Source organism: Melanotaenia boesemani, chromosome 13, assembly GCF_017639745.1.
Source record: "Melanotaenia boesemani isolate fMelBoe1 chromosome 13, fMelBoe1.pri, whole genome shotgun sequence".
Taxonomy (NCBI): Eukaryota; Metazoa; Chordata; class Actinopteri; order Atheriniformes; family Melanotaeniidae; genus Melanotaenia; species Melanotaenia boesemani.
This window is the reverse complement of record NC_055694.1, coordinates 19,900,842-19,921,556: the sequence shown is the minus strand read 5'-3', so window position 1 is coordinate 19,921,556 and position 20,715 is coordinate 19,900,842. Positions and strand designations below refer to the sequence as shown.

Genomic DNA, 20,715 nt, shown 5'->3' with positions numbered 1-20,715 from the left:
ATACCCCGTTGGTTGCTTTGAGTCTAAACGATTTTTACTAGATGAAACAGAGGGGCATCTGGAGTTGACACTAATATGTACGGAGCTAGAAGGAGGATGATGATGTTAGCATTATGAAGGTATCAGTTTAATGTTTTTTAAATAAAGAAATGGTTGGTGTTGGTGTAAGCACCCGTTCTCTTTCATGCCATTTGTTCAAAACGTCTAAGAATATCTCAGTTTTTAGTCTGTATACTTTAATATTTGATATTTATTCAATGATGGGATGGACTGTCGTCACATGCCTAATCCAGCTACAATTTTTGTGTTTGTGTAATAACCAGAAAACTTAAACCTGGCAATATCGGTCTACTCATGATTGCTATCTGCTATCACATGCCCAGTGGGGTTGAAGGCAGGGGACTGACCTTTTGATAGCTTTAGCAGAGCTTTGAGAAGTGATTGGGCTGTTTTATCCATATGGAGGCTAACCAGAGAATGAATAATGTCTGAGCATGAGTGTTTCGTCTTCCTGGTCAGGATGGAGTCAGTTCAGAGCAGGTGTCCAATTCCAAAGTTAGTGAAACAACTAAGACTTGAGTATTCCCACCATCGTGTTTCACTATAAATTTAATGCAATCTGATGTCACTGTCTGCCCTGTTTACCACCTGATGTTCATTCCACCATTACTGACACTGAACTTTGTCTCAAAAAGTCAATATGACCCTTCTGTCATAAACCGTATTCTTGGCCCAAGCATCATTACGGATAGGGCATCATCCTCCACCCTATTAGAAATCTAGCTAAAGCTAGAACTAAAAATGATAAATAAATGATAGATTGGCTATAATGTGATGCTAATAAAGACCCTCTAAGCTAAAAATGAACATATTATCTATCATTTGTACTAATTTCTGTCTTATTTCTCCTTGTCTTAATGTTTGTAAGTCTTTACTGTTGTGCTGGTAACTCGTTCAGCCATATTAAACAGGAAGAAAATAGCTCTAAGCTGCTTTACTTGCAAAGTATCATCTGAATGTTGCATCACTGAAATGAAACATCCTAAGGACTTCTGACACTTTGTAAACACATTTGCATAAATTGATATTTAATTTTTAAGTTATTTTACATATAATAGTGATGATCATAATGATTTGTGTTTTAAAATGTTTATAAATGTATACAACTGGAAAAAAGAAAAGAAAAAAGATATATATATATATATATATATATATATATATATATATATGTTTAAGATGTGTATTCTTTCAAAACACCGTCATCAAAAGTCCACGTTTCAACTGCTCAGTTTTGGAAACAAAAACACCTGCCTGTATCATCCTTTTCTGACACATTTGCTACAATCAACATAAGCGATTATCAGCTCAGCACACAAAGGCTCTTCCCATGCTTTGAAGTAGCTCAGTGTGAGTATCTACTACTCTAGTGCATTAAAAGCCTCTGTCTGCTTGGCTCCTCTATGATGCTTTCTACTTGAAGACTTAATAAGTGAACCAAATAATTAGTTACAACACAGAAACTGGAGTCATTTAGTGATAAAAATAATATTAAGTAGTAGTTCTTAACTGTTTTATAAGTGTGAACTTCTTTTGAAAGTAAAATTTTTTTGCATTCGGTCTTCTTACCCATTTCTGGGTGAGGATATTTAACAAAATGTCAGCTCAATACCTTGGATGAATAAATGTAAAGAAATAGAAAGAAAAAGAAAATGAAGTGAATCAACAGAAGAGAAATCTAAATCAAACCAATATTTAGTGTGACCACCCTTTGCCTTCAAGATAGCATCAGTTTTTCGAGGTACACTTGTACACAGGTTTTGAAGAAACTCAGCTGGTAGATTGTTCCAAACATCTTGGAGACTTAAACACAGATCTTCTGTGGATGCAGACTTCTTCAAATCTTCAAATCACAATCGATGATGTTGAGATCAGGGCTCTGAGGGGGTCATGTCCCACTTCCAGGACTTACTGCTCTTTTTGTACACTGAATATGGCTCTTAATGATCTTGGCTGTATGTTTTGGGGTTGCTGTTCTGCTGCTGCTGCTGCTGAAAGAAAAAAAAAAATTGTGGGCCAATCATTTGCCTTCCTGGTGGTATTGTATGATGGAAACGTATCTGCCTGTATTTCTCAGCATTGAGGACACCATTTATCCTGACCAAATCTCCAACTACATTTGCAGAAATTCAGCCTGAAAAACTTGAAAGGAACCTCCATCATGCTTTACCGTTGCCTGCAGACACTCATTATTGTACTGCTCTCCAGCCTTTGTGAACAAACTACTTTCTTCTACAGCCGAATGTTTCAAATTTTGACTCATCAGTCCAGAGCACATGCTGCCGTTTTCCTGCTCAGTGATTCCTATCTTTTTGTGCATTTTTGAGTCGAGCTTTTGGCTGCAACTCTTCCACGAACACCATGTCTGGCCGGACTTCTCCAGACAGTACATGGGTGTAGAGCTAATGGTACTGTTGGACATCTTCTGATTTTGAAGTGAAATAAGCTTAATGTATTTTTCATCTGGTGCACTAAATTTCTTTGTCCAACCGCTGACTATAATCCTACAAACTTCCTGACTTTTTCCTAGTTTACCTATAAGATTGCTGGTTTGAAGGCGAAAGGGAAGTAACATCAAATATTGATGTGATTTTGATTTTTCCTTTGTTTGCTCACTGTGCTTTTTGTAAATTGATAACAATAAACAATCATTATATATATTTTTGAAAGCATGCTTAGTATTTTTTCCTGCCTATATTCATCATCTATGACGGAAGGACATGGAGGTGTCTACAGGTAAGATGGAAAAAGATGACTGGCTTCACAGATGAATTTGAAGGGCGTCACATCCGTGGAGGGATGAGTGTGTTTTAATACTCGTGCTTTTCCTGGTGAGAGGGTTCAACACCCACACTTTTCAAGCATGTAGTTTGAAAAGTAGTTTTGCACAAACGTCGCTGCTCTGTTCCTCTCCATCACTGTGTCTGCCTCCTCCTCTCCCCCTTACCTCTCTTGTTGTGAATCATGGAAACTGTCAGTGATCAGCAGATCAGTTTTTCTGTCACTGGTATCATCTTTCTTATTGTGTTTGTTAATGGTTCAGCTGAGAAGGAGGAAACTAGCGGTTCATGATTCACACCGGCACACATTTAACCAAAAGTAATGTTTTTGGATGTGTGCTAGCAATAATCAGCTAAATTTACCAGTGTCATACCAGTCTGACTCATTGTCACATAAAGCTGAGGAACGAAAGATGTTGATAACAGCAGCCTAGCAGTCAGATACACGGCAACTAAGGTAAAAACCACTGTGGGTCCCTGAGCAAGGCCCGAATGCTCCCCGGACACTGAATCTGGCAGCCCACTCCTCGTAGTGTAACCATGATTAATTTTGATATGTACTGACAAATAAAGTTAACTAGATATAAATGTGTCCACAGTCAATGCTACTTCAGCATGATGAAGAGGCCTACTTCACACTGATCTTTTGATATTTGTAATGAATTTATATTATCGTCTAGGCTACATAAAACAATTTTTTTTAAAGGCTAAAAATACTTAAAGCAGCATTCAGTCCACTTCCAATCCTGTATAAATAAATTTTGACCAAGTGTCTTTCTGTTCAGTGTTTGTCCCTTTATAAAGCAATAACGTAATAAATATATATAAACACAAACAAACACAAAAAAGGGAAAAAGAAACCCCTGTCTTTATGCATAACTGATGTGAGTTTCCTGCTCCCTGCTTTACATGCCATTCACTGAGCTTGGCGTGTGGTAAACTGTATTAAACTGTAGAGAAAGTGGGGAAGCTGAAGCCTTTCACCCTTCATGGGTGCAAAACACATTCAAGACTAATACAAGAACGGAGATTTACGCACTTTCTCTGCTGTACCAAAAAAGTTATGATGTGTTTGAGTTGTCTCGTAATTCCGAGCGGTAGGTGACGTGACATCATTACAAGGTTTAAGCTACTTTTGATCCAGACTGCCTGACATCGACTGTGAAATCTGTGGGTGGCTCTGTGAGTTTTTGGGGGGGCTATATGATGGAATTGTCTTTGTCTTCTAACAGTGTTGCATATTTAAGTTTCTTCTAAAACGTGTGGGTCAAATTTCAGTGCCTTTACCAGTGATAGGGTCATCTTTCGTGATGATAATGGCTGTGAAGTTCTAACAAAACTGAAACCTTGATCTAAAAATCAACTTAGTTTCTACATGTCAAGAGACTGTGCCAACACTACTGAGAGATCCATGGAGTCAGTAGAGTGACATTTTATGGATTTTGTTAGATTTAACAGTGCTTTAATAAAAGGGCCTTGCCTAGTTCACATGCCAAAACCTCAGGACCCACCATTCAAACCGCAGACAACAACAGCAACATTGAAATTTCTAACATTAACAAGAAGCAACTCCACGGTGACACAACTCCATTCAATTTCAGTCATGAAGAGAAAGAACAGGCTTTTAGTCAACTCTTAACATAATTATTTTTAGAGCTAACAAAAGAGGCACTGGCTCAGTGGGGGGAAGCCATTGTTTGTGGTTATGAAATTTAAATCTGCATGCTGTATACAAGGTAGAAGCCTCAAAACAGCACATCCTCAGTATAAACACACTTATGGACTGGGTGAGGTAGATATCTGCATTTATACTATAAACAGTCCTTACTGTAGGAGGCATGTTGTTATTGGATCAGAGTTGTTTGTAGACATAGGGATATTCCAACATTATTTCTAGTTAATCAGTTATATTATTGGGCTTAAATGTACACTAGTCATTACAAACAAAATAAATAGCAATTTTGTGGATGGGTTATTTACAAGATATATAAACAACACAAAAAGTAAAGAAATTTGTGCTAGTGTGTCAATTTCCCCCTTTTAATCTTATTAGAGAGACAGAGAAATAGACAGAGACAGAAATAGACAGAAATATAGATAGAGATAGAGAAAGAGAAAGAGACAGAGACACAAAGAGACAGAGACAGATAAAGATAGATACTTCCCATGAGAGAAATTTCCTGTTAAAGCAGCAATTGGAATAACACAAATAAAAAACAGATATACACTCGGTGGTCAAAAAAACAAACAAAAAAAAAAATCACCACCATAACAATAAAAGAGGCCGTTTACACACCAATATTTCGTTGGAACACTTTTAGCTCTAATTACGGCAGCATTGGCTGTGGCATTGTTTCGATACGCTTCTGCAATGTCACAAGTGTTGCATTAATTTTTCACCAAGATCTTGAATTGATGATGGGAGACTGTGACCAGTGAGCAAACCCCTCTCCAGCACATCCCAAAGATTCTCGATGGGGTTCAGGTTCTGGACTCTGTGGTGGCCAATCCATGAAAGAAAAAAAGAAATCCACTGATGAAACGACCTGGTCATTCAGTATATTCAGGTAGTCAGCTGACCTCATTCTTTGGGCACATAAGGTTGCTGAAGATAGACCTGCAGCAACCCCAGATCATAGTACTGCCCCCACAGGCTTGTACAGTAGGCACAAGGCTTGACGGGGAGTCCATCACTTCATCTGCCCCTTTTCTTACCCTGATGCTCCCATCAGTCTGGAACAGGGTGAATCTGGACTCAGACCACATGACCTTTTTCCATTGCTCCAATCTTTATGTTCCTAGCAAACTGAAGCATTTTTCTCTGGTTAGCCTCACTAAATAGTGGTATTTCCAGCTGCACAGCTGTTTAATTCCAATTCCTTGAGTTACCTTCACATTGTGTGTGTGGAAATACTCTTACTTTCCACATTAAACATAGCCTTGTGAGCTGGCCTGAGTATACCTGAGTAATTCTGTAGATGGCAAAAACCAGAGATGTATTTTAAATCTGAGGTGTACAGGGTAAAGAGGAATGGTGACAAGACCATCCCCCCTAAGGTGCTCCTGTGTCATCGACTACCACGATAGACAGGGTGTTCCCCAGCCATACAAACTGAGGTCTGTGTAACATAGTCAATGTTCCAGGAGACAGTGGACGTGGTAAGGTGGTAGTTTTTGCAATTTTTAGCATTGGAAACCGTGCTTTGGTAGGTTGTACAAACTTAATCTATTCAGGACACAGGGACCACAGTTTTTCTGTCAAAAAGAAGCCTATTTTCGGCCTGGGTGTATTTGTGCGGGTGAAGAGACAGGACCATCCCATCTAAACACATATGGGTGTGGTACTCATAGTGAACAAAAGCTAACGTACCCAGAGATTTGATGGAGTTTCAGATGGCACGTAGAAGCCCGAACTATGTAAGACATTGATATATCCAGCTGAAGAAAAATCGAAACTATACAGTTCATTTTCTTTCCAATTTAATATTTCTGCAATCATTTATGTCTGAACTTCCTTCTCTCTCCTGCTTTGATGTCTCCTAATGACTCCTTGTCCCTTTCTGGTGTCTTTAATGTCAGTCAGGCCTATAATTATAAGGCTGTGTTTTGCATTACACATTTAAAAGTACTCCAAAGCACCAAATTCTAATGTGAATTCATATTTTTTTTATTGTTAAACTATCCTAGTGTCACAGTGCATGGTCGGCGCTGAGTTTTCCCAGCCATTCCTGAATGCATTCTCCCTCCAACTCTGCTGATTGCTGATGCGCTCCACCTGGTCTGGGCTCCTTATATACCAGTCTGTGACAACTCTTCTCTGCCAGATCATCTTGGTTTTTCCTTGTACGCTTCCAGCCTTTCTCTCCTGCTTGCTTACCTGATCTCTGACCTGTGACCCGTTTTTGGACCTGGATATCCCGACTCAGCCTGCTCCCTGTCTGGTAAACCCTGCAACTCTGTCTCTGATCCTTGACCTGTATTTCGACCTGGAAAACCCGATTCTGCCTGCTCCCTGTCTGTTGACTCTGCCTGTGATTCATTCTGACCGGTACTCTGACCCTTGGACTGTCCTCAGGATTTGGATTACGGATTTTGCCCCAGGCCATCGGAGAACTCTGGAGGATTCCCGAGGATCTTATTTAGCCTGGATTACCCCCTTCTGTCATTATCAGAGCAAACTAACTATCTTTCTGGTTCTGCAGTTCCCACAGCCCCGGCGGAGCTGCTATCACAGCATCACGGTCCCTGAAAACCATCCTGCTGGTTTCCATCCCCGCCGCTGGTACGTGAGCAATATCTATCGTACATTCCTGTTTATCCTGGCTGGATTCTCACCTGAGCTCTCCCACCTGCAGGCTAAGCTGACTGCACAAACCAGACCTGATTTCCCTGCTGAAGTTCTCATCACCTCAATAAAACTGTTTTCACCTATTCCTCAGCTCCAATTTATTTGTGGTCCAGTTTGCTGATCCGTGACACCTAGCATGGTTGCTCTCCTTGAGACATCACTAACCAAGCTTATTTTTTTTAAAGCTTTACAAACCTCCAATACCAAAACATGTCTAAATATGACTGTAATGAAAATATACAGGAGTTGTTTTTTTTTTGTTTTTTTTTATCAAAAACCTAGTTCTTACTAAATGTTCCCACACTTTAAGTTAATGTGCTACTTGTATTTCAAGTACTCACAAGCACCTGCAACCTGAGATTTGTGAGTGTGTGTGTGCAAGCTATTCAAACACACTAGAGGATCATATCACACTAACACAATTCTTGATTGTTCACCACATGGTCCTCTAACATATTAGTCAGTACTTCATAGCTTGGGTGAGCCTGGTTGTTGGCTGCAAGTTAAAGTGTCTCTTCATATATTTCAGTATTAGTGGAAGACTAATGTTAAAGTCCTGAGTACCATAACAGCCAATGTGATCCAAACATATTCTTACCAAAGATCATCCAAACTAGGGACTGTGGAGGCAACTTGGAATAGATATCTATTCTTGCTTTGACTGATTTGGATAAATCTGCTACTAATTTGGAAATACACCTCAAAAGACACAAAATACAACCGACTTTCTCTAGCTAGTTTCCAAAAGTCCTTTGTTTAAAGGTCTAATTAAAAGTAATGTCTTTAATACTATCAGCTTCAGCACCATGCTGCAAATTATCAACTCTGTGTATCACTTTTTTTTTCTTTTCCCCATCTTTTTATTTTTTTGGTGTGTGTGTGTGTGTGTGTGTTGGGGGGATGTACGTCCCTCTGTATTGGAGTTTAAATATCTAGTGAGGGAGGCCTTGTAGTCAAGGACAGAGTTGTTTTCTGAGCACAGTGTAGCGTGAAATGACACTAAACAGAGCAGGCAGCCTGTGCTTTGATGATACATAGCTGTCTGCTGCTTTCATACAGAATCTGGATTGACTGGGGGTCCCTCAACAGCAATTAGCCTGAGTGAAAGCAGCTAATTAAAAAACAGGAAGAAGGGCCAAATATACTTGAAAATTGATTAAAGAAAACTTTGATGAGACAGTCTAAATATGAGTTATGTAAACTTAAAACACCTTTTGTGAACTGGACAATTACATCAGCCAAACTAGGGATTAATTTCTTATCGTGCCAACTACTGGAAGGTTATAAGGCACAAAACACTGCATCATTTCATCATCATTTGTGTATTTAAGGATATGGGGCATAAAATGTTTCATTAGTAAATAGCTCTGGACTCCAAAAACAGTGACCACAGACCAAAATCTGGTTCACAGTGGTTGTAAAGTAAACCTTAATGCTAAAACTGTGTATGCAGCGTCACACTAAACAAAGCCAAACAATGACATGAATGAGGAGACAGCTACGGAGAGAAAGAAGAACATAAGGAGAAAGAAAATAGACTAACTGTTCTCCAGTTTGTATTCATAGACACCAGAAAATCTGTATGTAATTTAGCATCAAACCACAAACTAAGGAAGGAGAGGCAACACGTTTTTTGTGAACCATTCCCAAAGTAAACAGGTATCATCTCAAGTGGAAGAGCAAAAGAAGGGAGCATTTCTTTCAAGCTGCTTTATTACTTCAGCTTCTTGCTTTCTCTGTCCAAAGAAAAACTAACAAAGCTACTCTGCTTCACAATAGCTGTTGGTAGAACTTCAATAAAAACAGTCAGGGTGCTTAAGTTCGACAAACATTGCTTTCATCCTTCTGGGAAAAAACACTTTGCTGGAGCATCTGGTGAGAGGCTTTGCACCTTGCCAACCTTGTGGAAACTGAAAGAAATCAAATAGAGTTGAAATCTTTCCTCCAATTAACTAGCAGTATGGAAATTGCCATTAATGAAGTATATTCTCAAAAACATTTCTTTCCATCAAAATCCACTTTAAAACCCAAATACTTCTTATCTTCTTCAAACAATGAGCATTATTTGTTGTAGGCTATTAAAAAGCTTCAAAGAAAACAACAAAAGAAAGACTGTTGGACACTTTGAAATATCTGTGCAATAGTAATTATCATTAATAGTACTGTAATAAATAGGGCTGGGTTAAAAAAAATTGATTAATCAATTTTAATCGATTCAAATGAAATAAATCCATTATCAATTCCTAAAACGTGGAGATCAATTTTTTTTTTAAATGTCCTCATTAAGGGACATTAACTAGGGTTAAGGTGACCCTAGTCTATGCTAAGATCTTAGCATATAAACACACAACTGGTTTTCTGTGTTGCCTTGGTCCAAAATCATTCACCAGTGTGTATTACATCCATCTATAAAGTCTTTTGCAGCGTATTACCGCACACATTAGCAACTAACGCTAAGACCGCTGCACTCATATTAGCGGCTAATGCTAATGGGCACCATCACGTTTAACAACAGAAGGTGATGCCAACACGCACGTAGTTTAAAATAAATATGATATGGTCATTTAAAGTCAAATTTCCTCTAGAACAGGTTTACACGTTGTCCTTTTATCAAACAGTGCATGCGTTGGAAAACACGCCAACCAGCTGAAAATCAGACAAAAATATGAGAGTTTTCTAGATTCTCTCAGGCAGGTAAAGATGGAAGCATCTTGCTCTAGTGCTCAGATGGAGTATTTCTCCTGCTCCAGTGTTAAGCCGATAGTGTCACGGTCGTCATGGCAACACGCACATCTGAACAAGCTGAATATACGTCATTGAAGGAATTTCTGAGTGGTATTATGGCTTTAAATGGATCCAGTATTCTTTGTATGTTTTATTAAAATCAACTCTTTATCTGAGATCTGAACTTTAAGAATATTTAGAACGGCTTCACTGAATGAAACAATTTAATCAGGACATTTAAAATGTTTAACTTTTTTTCTGTCCTGTGGGTTTATTTATTTATTTCTACTCCACCACAGCATTTGTGGCTCTGAATCTGGGGAAACACTGTATTGTTATGGTGCTTATGGTACAGAAATTAATTTGTAGATGTGTCAGATCATATTGTTACAGTAATTTGATTACTCCCAGATAATTGATTTGGATTCTATTCTATTTAGCAGACACTTTTATTCAAAGCAACTTACATTTGAGAGTAAGAACAACATTTATAAAAAAAAAGTTATCTGAGAACATCTTTAATATTCAAGAAAAATAGGTGGTGTTACATAATTAGCTGTAAATAATCAATATCAATATCAATCAGATTTAAACAAAATCAAATCGAAATAGGCTGCTGTGAATTAAATCGAATTGATTCAAGAAATTAGAGGTGATACCCAGCTCTAGTAATGAACCTAGTCTCCTCCACAGATAAAAGGTGGGTTTCCCAAACATCAGGAATTAAAGGATGACAAAGCCCATGGGTTACAAAAAATATAGAAGTCTTTTTATTGAACATTTTAAGTCAATAAACCATCTTTTGCTCTGGAATGTTGTTTGTGGCAGCCATCTTAATTTTAGTCTTAGTCACAGTTTTTTAGATGGAAATTGCTATTAGTTTTAGTCACATTTTATTAATTTCTCTATGTGATAGTTTTAGTTTAGTTTTAGTTGAAAAAAAACTAAAAAAAGTTTGAATCTAGTTTTAGTCAGTTTTAGTAAAAAACAAATAAATAAAAAATAAGAAATGGGTTTTAGTCTTTTAACAAATGCTGGTCAACGATTAAAATTTTGAACCATGTTTCATCGCACGAAATGTTGCGATTAATCCCAACGGCTTATTCGATGAGAACGTCCCTTTTAACCACATGGGTAGAACAAACAAATCAAAGTCGGTTTGCTGGTAAACTTAGAAAGAATAATGTTGACGTTTGGCCTTTATTTGTTCAGTAGATAACTTCGCATTAACATGATTCTTCAAACAACTTCTGCTGATGTTATGATTCTTTTCAGCTGCTCTAAGCAGTGAAGTTATGTTCCAATCCATCTAATTGTCTCTATATGTTAACAGCTCTTCACTGGACACTGTTGCACTTTGCAGACTACAACCTTAAAGAAATGTGTATAAAATTATGGCTTTATTATTAATTTTTTATTATTTTTATGATCAGTTTTGCCCTGAAAGATCCATGCCTCTTTTGGTTTGGTAAAGCCTCTTTCCACCGGCAAACACTTTCCTCTCCATTTAAACAGCAAACTCCTCCTTCACCGCTCGTCACCACTTCTCCCTGGGCCATTGCCTGGCTGACGGTAAAGGGGCGGAGCCACTGGCTTTTGACATTCTTTAAACAATATTACAGTCATGGCCACTTTATGAAGAGAACTGGCAAATGTGTGAGAGGGTTAAAATAATTTCTGTAAATAGATACCTTACAAAATTTAAGCTTTTGCAATTTTTATTTGTAACATTCTTTCTATCTCGTCAGTAGGTTGCTGTTTTATTTTATTTTATTTGCTTTTTGTAACAGCGTGAGTTGATGACAAACAGAACTTTTTAGCTTGCTAAACCATTGCCATCTCAATAACTTTTCAGCAGTCACAAAATTCATTTAAAAAAAATCTATAAAAACCTTTCAATTTTAGGTCAAATTCAGCATGATCACAAACAGGACATACCAGACAAATATTGGCCACTATCTGACTAATTGTGATCAACTATAGAACAATGATTACTGTTACCATCCCTTATAGGCCTGTATCCACATTACAGAACACAAATGCATGTGAAATCTACAGGTGGAAAACCAAAATGAGAATAAAAAAGAGGAGAACATGAGAAAAATGAGAAAAGAAAATGAAAAATAAATGAGATGACAGATGTGTTCCCACTTCCTGCTTGGAAACAGCTTTAAATATTACTGGGGGACAAAGCCAAAATTTACTGGCAGCTAGCCATTGCAAACATACAGCAAGGGGCAAATAAAACTGTGGCCCTTTCATAGCTGCCTTAAAGACATAGTCTCTGGAGTGTGCAGTAAACCATAGCCTCAGTTTATGGAGATAAATGGTGACATCTGTAGACAAACAAATGAGCCGAGAACCAGAAACTGAGCACAAAAATAACAACATGAATATAAATACTTCAGGAATCTTCTGCAGTCACATCTAAATGCAAATGCGTCTTTGTGCATGGGTCATTCTGTGGTCAAATGTCCCAAATGAACATCAGCCTTTTCTCTCTTACTCTGATAACATAGCTTTAAGAGCAAACAAATAAAATATACAACAGGAAAACCCTCTCAATGAAGTTATTTCAGTTTGGTTCTTTGAACCCACTGTAACAGAACCAAACTTAAATATGCCTACACCCAATTTCCTCTTGTTCTCTGACATACCCCCATTTTAATTGCACGCTTAGTATCTCTGGATCTTTTAAGCCAACCAAAGTCCCCTTTTATAATGCTTTTATTAGTCGCTGATAACTGTCAGTGCCTTCTGGGGTTTGGGGTCTTTGGCCTTCATTAACAGGCCTGAGTCATACAAATGACAGCATGAGGCTGTGAGCAGTCTGTTTAGACTGTTTCAAACATCCAGCTGAGGAAGAGATAAGTATTTATTTAATGTGTGCTCTATTCTACTCTGCATAAGTCCATTTTGTTTTCATTCAATTCTTCCGGAAAGCGTAGGCTGCAAGTGTCAAGTGAAATGTCACTGCAAAAAAATGTCCTGACAGCATGCCATGCTTGTGTATGATGCCAAACAGTAGTTTGATGCTGCGCCTCATTCCACGGACAATAAATCTTAGAAAAGAATTATTCACTGCCATTCTGATGACATCTCTGTTTGATGCCCTGCAATCCACTGAGCTCTGACTGGAAGAACTTATTCATTGCTTTACAGTGTGCACATTTTGTATGAGGGTAATTTTGTGAGTATTTTCCCACTATTTTTCCACTCAGCTGTAATGTCGAGAGAGAACCAACCATGTCGTAGTTTGTTAATAACAAAGAAAACACGGACCACACACTGGTGAAGAGTTATGGCCATTCTGAAAAGTAAATTCCTGTGGTCATGCAAGATTATTTTTACACATCATCATCATCATCATCTTGCCTAAATTTTAAATTTAAAATCATTGTTCTGATAACAGAAGCTTTTTCTCTACACTGTGCTGTGTTTACATAAATCTACATTTGTGCTGAGGAGTGGGAGGAAAACAGAGAGATTTGAATCTCTATGGAGCTGCTTAAAAAAAAAAAGAAAGAAAAAAATCAAAGCATATATGTCCTCTCTCACCCTCAAATGCCACTTCATAATCTCTCAGGCATAACACATGCTAATGGACCATAATGCAGCTAATGGGCTGCATGATCCACAGTCATAGACTCTCATGTTAATATTATGGTGGCAAGAAATAATGTACCAGTTTCAAGCCCTATGGAGCAAAATGCAGCCGTCTCTCTCTCTCTCAGCAGGAGTGGGAGTGGCAAGCAAAAAATTTAAAGCTGCTGGGTGCTGAGTGATTATACACTGCTTTGACCAGGTAGCAGAAAGTGCTGCCACTTTACTCTGCTTTGCATATTTTCCTTTTTCTACAAAATTACATAACAAAACCATCTGCACCATCTTTTGTTTACTTACAGGTAAGGTAATTAGGATTATTAATCTTCTTATGAAAAACCTTCAGAACTGGGATTCATGAAGATGTTGCTTTGACACAATAACTCCCTAAACACTGTGGGATACGTGGCAGTGGCACTCAGAAACAGCAGCAGGTTCAGCCCAGATCAGATCAAACATCAGTGGTTCATAAAGGCCAATTTAAAGCCAAACTCCAAATGAACACGACTGTGTAATACAGTAAAATGAATAAATTATATAATTTGCAAATTTGTTACCAAGGTCCTTTAAATGCGCTAAGCATAAAAATAATTGTTTAAACGTCTGTTGTGCAAGTAAAACTAATGTGCCAAATGCAACAAAGGTTCTTAATCAGACAGTCGAGTTAGGGACACTCATATGACACACGTCATGAGACCATGTGGTTTCTTCATGGCTAAATAACAGATGTCTTTTATTAGTGAACCATGTTAAAATGTATTCAGGAGTTCCGTAAAGAAACCAAAGAAACTCCCAGAATAACAAACATATTTATATTTTCACACCACTGTTCTTATTTTGCATATGTGTTATTATTTTAACAGCACACACAGCCTCTTGTTTCCTGGTACTCACCTTGCAGAGCTTCCTTGGCTCGATCCAGTTCCTCCTCCTTCTGGGCCAGCTGCACACGGAGCTCTGTGGCGGAGAGCATGTCAGCAGAGCATCCTCCCTGGGTCTCCTCCAGGTCTTTACTCAACATGTCTTTCATCTGCCGCAGCAGGTGCACCTCCTCCTGGAGCTGGGCCACCTCCTCACGCAACAGAACTACAACATAGATAGAAGGAAGAGAGATGTTAGCAGGCTAAAACAAAAATTGTCCCTGTGTGGTTTTAATTTTTCCAGACAGCCAGTGAAATAATTTTTAAGACTGTGAAAAAAATTAAGCAGATACACATAGTTACTCTGATATATATGCCTTATACAGGTGCTTTGTCCAGTCTGAAAATATAAAAAAAACAACTCTGTTTATGGGAGTTATGAGAAAATCCATTTAATATTTACTGAATATTTACTGAAAGGTGCTTTAAAGTGCTTTTCTCCAATGTTGTCACAAAGAAGCAAACAATAAAATAAAATAAAAACTGCAGTAGAGAGAAATAGATTTTTCTCTTCCAATTTGATTCAATAAAAACTTTGAAAGTGCTTTCAAAACATCAGCAGCAGAGAGAGGACTTCACTTGCTTTTAAAACAATACAAATAAGAGAAATATCACACACTGATTTTTCACATCAAGCCTAAATAAAAAAATATTTCATGTAAAAATGTAACGTTTTGCACACTGAATGTGCTCGTCTAGATGGAGGCATATAGAAAGTCATTTATGGAGGGATGAGTAGAGTCATTCTGCTCAATTTCATGCATCCTCGGGGCAAAGGGGGGGTAGCTAGAGAAGGGTAAACTGCTCAGCACCATCTTGCATAGCTCCATTATAAAGTACTATGCATAAATCACAGTTCATACTCTCATATCCAAGCCTCAATATTACAGCATGAAAAAAGTGGAGATAGATGGAAAAACTGAAAACAGACAAAGATATTTTAAGCTAAAGGAGAAAGGTTAATTTTCTGTGTGGAGATGAATACAACAGATGAAAATACAGGGATGGATGAGAATATGACGTGGGTCTTTTTAGATTTTTGAAGGGTAACAAAGGCAGTGGTCGCTAAGATTAGGACTTGCATAGAATATTTAGAAATGTTGCAAAGTCTATTATTAAAATCCAATTTTCTTCACTTAACAGCAATTGTTGAGGATATTTTTAATGAACATTTTAGTATTGTTCATCTAGCGCCAAAGGATTTCAAACTAGGAAGCTTATTAATGCAGGTTTGTGTGTCAGACCCGTGCTCACCCATTATTCTAATAAAAATATGTCTGTCATGGTCACTTACTGTATTTTTAATGTATCAAAGCTAGTGTGACAAATGATGGGTCTTTATAGGCACACAGGTATACTAACTCTAAGCAAGTAATACTTTCATTGGAAACAAATATGAGAAATTGTGGATGAAATGATTACAGACCAGGTAGCCACCTGGATTTAACTAAGCAAATTGGTAGGAGCTTCTGATTGGATAATTACTGCATGAGTGATTATCTTTCAGCTGGCAACAAGTTATATAACACCAACTGATGCAATGAGTAGCTTCTCATTTCTTAAACCACCAAGTGGAAAGACACATCCCTGTGGTCATGGAAAAGATGTTAGTCTGTTTAAGAAAATTCATGCATTATAAAATCTGGAAGGACAGTGGAAGACCATCGTCTTTGAGGAAGAAATGTGATCAGAAAAAAAAAAATCCTGAATAATCGTGATCACTTAAATGTTGGTAAAATCAAGCAGCAGAAAACAACAGCACAAGTGGGCTTAATAGTAAGAGTAAGAGCATGTCCACGTGCATGTGATAGGAATTCAAGGAATTGGGACTGAACAGCTGTGTAGCCATAAGAAAACCCTTAATCAGTGAGGCTTTTATATATATATATTTATATGTATATATATATATATGTAGGCGTGTGTGTGTGTGTGCACCATGTTGAGCACTTTAGAGTACATTTCCCTCCCTAAAGGTAAAATAGGTCATCATGAAGCATTCGCTGCCTATATAACAAGAACCTGCTTGTTAGGGATGTTTAGCTTGTTAATGTATGTTTAGCTACATACATGCTGAAGACAAGGGTTGCCTACTAAATAACCAAAATGAAATGTAAAAGGGGTAATTAGGAGAAGGGTCAAGAGAAAAATGCTGGTGAGTGCAGTGCCATTACACAGAGGTGTACTTAATGGGCCTGATAATAGAACCACATTTTATTGAGGAACTCAAGCAGCAACAATCTATTGGAAACCTAAAGAGCTGTTCTTTTCTGGAAACAACTGAACAGGAGAGTACAGTTCACTGGTTTTTAAAAATCCAATAATAGTCACAAAGTCAATACAGTTCTTTGTTCATTAAGTTTAGTGGTATTGATTGTGCAAAGGCAGGAACATCGGGGGTGATTAATGAAGAACAGTGAATCTAATATCAAATAAACTAACCCATTAACAGTGGTTACCATTTAGCATCACAGAGTAAAGTACTACAACAGATACTACGCATAAAAACTGAATCTGTCATCCTTAAATCTTTACAGAGTTCTGAATGGAAAATACAATCATACTTTAATACAACATTGCTAGCACTCTTACTAATGGTGGAATTTTTTTCCTGTACTGATTTTGCTATCAGCCTTTCTACCTTCTTATCTCACACACATAAGTTAAAGTAAAGTAGTTGTAAATTTCTTTTTTGTTAACAACTAATCACTTTAGGTACCAGACATTTTTTAATTAGATTTTGTGGATAACTTTTCATGTCTAATAGCAACAACATTATGTATTCATTCATGTTTAAAATGGCTTCAAAACTTTTTGGTTTTTGCATTCTAACTTTTTCTGCTGTTATGCTGCCAAATGAATGTCTGAGGACTGTTGCTCCAAGAAAAACTCATATTATAGCAGGCACCCAAATCGCCCTCCTGGTGTATTAATTTCTACAGAGGCTGAAACTTTCTTGGAGCATTTTTAAGCTGTTTGTTTAGCTGTGTATTTATGATATATTACACTTGGTTATATTAAAAACTTGAATTTTTAGACCAAAATACATGTAATATTACCTGTACTGTTGCATCAATGCAATTTCCCCACTGCGGGACTAATAATAGTTTTCTTATTCTTATTATTCTTGTCTTTGTCAGTATTATTTTTCTATATAAAGTCATGAATTTAGCCAATGTGGTTGATAGGAAAACTTCTAAATGTTCACACAATATTCTATTTTTTGGTTCTTTGTTAAAATGAAAATGTTTGTGTATGTCTGTATTTGGTTTAGACATAGATTTAGATCTTAGCAGGAGTACATTTTAGAGCTCTTTGGTCTCAGGACCTGAGCACCGAAGATCTGTCCTGGAAAAACATTGATTCAGTTACCAAGTGAAGCTTATGGATTTTCATGAGATTTGAGAAATTGAAACAAGAGGATCCATTTAGTTGAGCTCCAACCTACCCATTTGCATCTGAATACTGTTACTAAGGGTCGTTTTAGGTATTTCCACCTCCTGTTCATTGCTTCCATGTGACTTTGTGAAACAAAAGCTCAATTGAACACATCTGCAGTCACAAGGTTTTTGCATTCTCATCCTGTGACTTTCAGCTTTGAATCAAACTATTTGTGACTCAGTGATGTTTTACAGCTCTGAGTAATACAAATATATTACGCACATTTGCAGTGATGACTTGTCAAAATCCTTCACTATACCACCGACGAGACAGTCAACATCTATAACAGGTAATGAGAGACATCCACAAATGTAACAGTATTAGCAGAGTGTGTGGCATTAACAGATGTGTTTTTGTCTTTTCCATTTTTCTGCTGGCAAACAGAACTGAACGACTTTAGATAAAACTGTCAGTATGGAGTATGGAGGTTGGGTGGGAGTTGGGAAGGGTGGGGTGAAGGCTGCTACCTATTTTTCAGTGTCTGCATAGCCTCTAGGCTGGTGAGAACTATGCACTGTAGCTTTGCATTATAATGACACTCAGAGCAGGAGCTTACTGATAAGTGCTATCTCCTCTCTAGGACTCAGTGTAGCAGGGTTCTTGCTGCAGGGGCTGCCCACTTTTGTCTTAAGGAAAGTGAAATATTCATGGTTTCAAATGTTTAGCAATATTAAAATTATTATAATAATTGTGACGTCTGAGTATATATATTTTTTTTTACTTTGGCATCATTTTATATATTATGTGAATAAATAAACTATGAGTATTTTTCCATAAGAATTAATGAAGGTTTAAGAGCTTTTACTAGAGGTACAGTAAAGTCTACATCAATGGCATAACACAGCAACTTCATTGTAAAACTAAAATAACAAAATAGAAATGCTTCTGCCAATGTGCAAAGCTGTGATAGTTTGACAACACAGGATTGTATTCTATGTGGTTCGATTCCTAAATATGTACTTGTAGGGATGAAAAGATGTAACAGGATTGGATGCTTTTTGCTTTTAGCTTAACCCTCAGCACCATCTGTTCCCAGAGTGAAAATATACTAAAATCTATTGTGATAGACTTGATTTAAGAGAATCTAACTGATTCTTTTGGCCACTTGAGGATACTGGATTTAAGTTGTGAGCATAATGCCACCGCAGCCTTTTTTTTTAAAACAAACATACAGCCACTGATTCTTCTGTCCACTCCATTGTTTTGAAGCAGTTTAGCATTTTCCATTTTGGTCATTCTACAGCCAGAAATGACCAAACTTTAACAAGAAAGGGAAGCTGGCTGAAAAAATATGTATATTTCCAACCTGTCTGTTAAATTGCAATATATTTTTAAAAATGACCACCTGCACTTTGATCTGGGTGAGTAAATTAACTAAAGACACCATAATGGCCTGTGGTAAAAAATGTATTGACTTATCTTCCAGGCGAGGTTTGATGCTTTTTGAATCAGTACCAGAGATGTTTGGAAGCAATCACCCAACAGGAGGTGGTAATCAACTTTATGTATATTTCTTATGCAGTGTGTGAACATAACGTCATGTGCAAACTTCGCAGATAAGACATTTTGCAACCCCTCATTTTGTTCTCTGTCTACATTTCCAAAGATCTGTCTCACTGTGCAGGTACTGAGTTCTGAAAGCTTTTTGCAGAAAACATCTTCCTGCTGTGGCGACAATATGGAAGCACACAGTCACAACAGAGCCACTACTTTTCTGAAACTACCAAGAGTGCTGGCAACTAACACATCAAACCAAAACTTTTCACTTTAAGTGCTTTACAAACACTAAGGGACAAGAAAAGAAACCTTCTGCAGTGTGGCCATTTAAATAGACCAATACTGTGCCACCTTTAAGGCTTCAAAGCTCTTCAATGCCAAGAGTCAGAAACCTGGAATGACTTGTTTACACTCAGCCACACTCTGGAACATCAACTAACCATTTTGGACAAACCAAAGAGATCAGAAAACCTAAACAGGTCAGTAGTGAATTTAAATCAACCAGTCTCCTCTCTCCAAACATGCCCCAAAACTTATTGTCCTGTAGCACAGACCCACCATCCCTCCAATATAGCCATACACACAAAGAGCACACATAGTCAATGTCCTTAGCAAAGTTAATTAGTTTTTCATGCAACTATTTGCCTCTTGTTGTTTAAGTTAACCCTATTAATCCTGTCTACAGCACAGTCACTAATGCCTATCACAGCTCTTCAATCGGAGGATGCAAAATAAAAAATCAGAAATAAACTTTCAGTTATTGTTATTGTTATCTGGCTAGCTCATCCAATTAAGGCTTTTTAAAATTTAAACTCTTATGGTTTGGGTACATTTTTTAAAGGGGCTTAAATAATTTCTCTTCATACCTTAACAGGTGATCCTACAAGATTACATCTATTTATTTCCACTCTGTGAATTATTAAAGCTGGTTAGCTAGAGACATGGTAGCAGAAGTTAGTTGTGACAGCTCTCCAACTTTCTGTTTACTCCACTCTGGGCTCGTTCACTCTCCTCAGTATTTCATCAGGTTCAAGGGGTTTATTCACAAGAGCAACTTGTGTCTCATGTCACGAGGTAGGAGAGGTAGCAGTTAAAACTGTGTGTGAAACTCAAGCTTTTATGGTAGTTTGACTTAAATTAACAGACTGATGAGTAACATCTTTAAATGCTGATGCAACACCTTGGTGTTTAAAGTATGAAGGACAGACAAGATTACAAGATTATTTACCCTATTATAGTAACCTTTTTGTTCTCATCCACATAGGTTTTTCCAAACTGCGGATTTCTCTTTCTCCTCCTGTTTGGCCCCTGTCTATCAGTGTTATTGTTCTATCCAAGTGGCGATTAA

At 37.5% G+C, this 20,715-nt stretch overlaps 1 protein-coding gene across 2 annotated transcripts in view; it reads right to left on the bottom strand.

The window, feature by feature from the left end:
• LOC121651586 (kazrin-like) overlaps positions 1 to 20,715 on the bottom strand; it is a 175,749-nt gene that overhangs the window by 9,171 nt on the left and 145,863 nt on the right. For both annotated transcript variants that reach the window (XM_042003900.1, XM_042003901.1), the window contains exon 6: positions 14,407 to 14,598. In XM_042003900.1, coding sequence (XP_041859834.1) covers positions 14,407 to 14,598 — 192 coding nt within the window. The remainder of the gene's footprint in view (positions 1 to 14,406; positions 14,599 to 20,715) is intronic.